Here is a 2,621-nt window from a genome sequence, read left to right as displayed (position 1 = left end):
GGCGGGCCTCCGCAGCCCGGGCTCGGGCTTCCTGTTCAGAGTCGGTGTGGTCACCGCGCCCGGGAGGAGGTTCCAGGGCCGCATCTCGGGTGGCTGCGCCAAGCCGGGCTGTGCGCCGCCATGGCCTCAGTGCAGCGGCAGAACCACCAGCTGACCCCTCCGGGCGGCGGCGACAGCGGCTCAGCGTCTGCCCCGGCTCCTCCCTGGCCGGGAGCCGCGGCGGCGGCGGCGGCGGCTAGCCCTGGATACCGGCTTAGCACGCTCATCGAATTTCTACTGCACCGGGCCTACTCGGAGCTCTTGATGCTGACGGACTTACTACCAAGGAAATCTGATGTGGAAAGGAAAATAGAAATTGTACAGTTTGCTAGCCGGACACGTCAACTCTTCGTTCGAGTATTAGCGTTAGTAAAATGGGCTAATGATGCTGGCAAAGTCGAAAAGTGTGCGATGATCTCAAGCTTTTTAGATCAGCAAGCTATCTTGTTTGTGGACACCGCTGATCGCTTGGCCTTCTTAGCAAGAGACGCACTGGTCCACGCACGCCTGCCTAATTTTGCTATCCCGTATGCCATTGATGTGCTGACTACTGGCTCTTATCCTCGGCTTCCAACCTGCATCAGGGATAAAATTATTCCTCCAGACCCAATTACCAAAATTGAGAAACAAGCCACACTTCATCGGCTCAATCAGATTCTTAGACATAGGCTTGCAACAACAGATCTTCCTCCACTAGCAAATCTTACAGTGGCAAATGGCCGTGTGAAGTTTCGAGTTGAAGGAGAATTTGAAGCAACTTTGACGGTAATGGGTGATGATCCAGAAGTTCCATGGCGCCTTCTCAAGCTAGAAATTCTAGTTGAGGATAAGGAAACAGGAGATGGCCGACCTTTGGTTCATAGCATGCAAATCGACTTTATTCATCGGTTGGTGCAGTCTCGGCTCTTTGCTGGTGAGAAACCTCTTCTGGACATGTACAACTGCCTACATTGTTTCTGCTTATCACTTCAATTAGAAGTGTTACATTCCCAGACTCTGATGTTAATTCGAGAGAGGTGGGGTAACTTTGTCCAGGTGGAAAGGTATCATGCGGGGCAGTGCCTCTGTCTCTCAGTTTGGAATCAACAGGTACTAGGGAGAAAAACAGACTCAGGATCTGTTCACAGAGTTACAATTAAAATCGATGAGAATGATGTCTCCAAGCCTTTACAGATTTTTCATGATCCTCCTTTTCCAGCTTCTGATCCTAAATTAGTGGGAAGAGCTGTGAAGATGGACCACTTATCAATAGAAAAGCTCCTGATTGACAGTGTGCACTGGAGAGCCCATCAGAAGCTGCAGGAACTGAAGGCCATTCCCTGAAGCTTCAATGCTAAAACTGGGGGCACTGAGCCTGAACCAGTCAAGTGTCAGATGTCCCAACAGAGCTGACTTCATTTTAGGAGCTAACCTTCTCTGCATACCAGAAACCTCTGCTGGCCACTCTTAGACTTGCAGCCTGTGGGCCATGCAGGTTGTCCTGTACTCCAGAGACTCCCCAGTTTATACACCCTGGATTGGCCATGCTCAAGCCAAGGGGTGTCTCTTGAATGCATTGGGGAGTCAAGAAAGCAGACACTGGCATCTATACTGGAGGACTGTGGTGTCTCAGTGCTTTGAATACTGCATTAAGCACCCTTCAGGAGGGCAGAGGCTGCAGAAGTTGAGAGAACTCTGCTGGACCTGAGCTTCAGAGTTTTCAGTCCCACCAGCAGAGAACCTTGCAACAGACGGATGGCGACAGAGGTTGGGCTGCCTGCTGACCTTGGGCTCAGGGCCTGTAAGACTGCATCTATCATCTGATGAATGGGGTCTGTTATCACCATCGACGACCAGACCTTTCAACGCCCAAGCTGCATGAACTCAGCGTGTCCATATCTGGCTCTCCTGATACTCACCTCACAACTGCCCTCCACTGCAGTCTGCTACCCAGAGGCTGTGGCATGCTGGCCCTTTGACTTGCGATGGTTCCAGAATAGTCTGTGCCTTCAATAGTAGACCTCCTCTCAAAATGGCACCCAGTCACAGCCCTTCAAAGACCTGAGTGAGAAAAATGGACCTCATCTCCACTGCTGGCTCATCACGTAGGTGGAGTCATTCTCTTACCAAATCCCCAGCTGAGAGTGCAGTCCTCTGCTGGGTGGGTAGAACTGCCAATCACTTTATCAGGGCTTCCTGGATCAACTTGGGATGAGGCATCTATGATGGGTCTTATCCACCAGGGAGTCCTAACATTTTTAAGTATAGGGGAAGGGAAGCTTAGCAAAAATGCGAAGTGGGCCTTAGGAAGTAAAGTTAGGCAGTCCAGAACTGTGTGAATGTTTGGCTAAATGGTTAAATTGATTAAATGTTGTTTTTTTTTTCTAGGTGTGTGTGTCTGTTAATTGGCAATGTTCAATAATCTTAATTTTAGCCTCAGTGGAAGCTACCCCTTTCAGCTTTCTTTTTTAATTATGTATCTTTGTTTTATCTGCATTTGTGTTTTGCCTGCATATATGTCTGTGTGAGAGTGTCAGATCCTGGAGTTACAGTTGTGAGCTGCCGTGTGGGTGCTGGGAATTGAACCCAGGGCCTCTGATGGA

At 49.8% G+C, this 2,621-nt stretch overlaps 1 protein-coding gene across 1 annotated transcript; it reads left to right on the top strand.

Annotated features, from left to right (window-relative positions):
* On the top strand, positions 1–2,405 carry LOC114688189 (mediator of RNA polymerase II transcription subunit 14-like). Its single transcript, XM_028862807.2, has one exon. The coding sequence runs from the start codon at positions 121–123 to the stop codon at positions 1,360–1,362; it is 1,242 nt and encodes a 413-aa protein (XP_028718640.1). The 5' UTR covers positions 1–120; the 3' UTR covers positions 1,363–2,405.
* The last annotated feature ends 216 nt before the right edge of the window (positions 2,406–2,621 follow it).

This window comes from Peromyscus leucopus, chromosome 3 (genome assembly GCF_004664715.2).
Source record: "Peromyscus leucopus breed LL Stock chromosome 3, UCI_PerLeu_2.1, whole genome shotgun sequence".
NCBI lineage: Eukaryota > Metazoa > Chordata > Mammalia > Rodentia > Cricetidae > Peromyscus > Peromyscus leucopus.
This window is presented reverse-complemented; position numbering and strand designations above follow the sequence as displayed.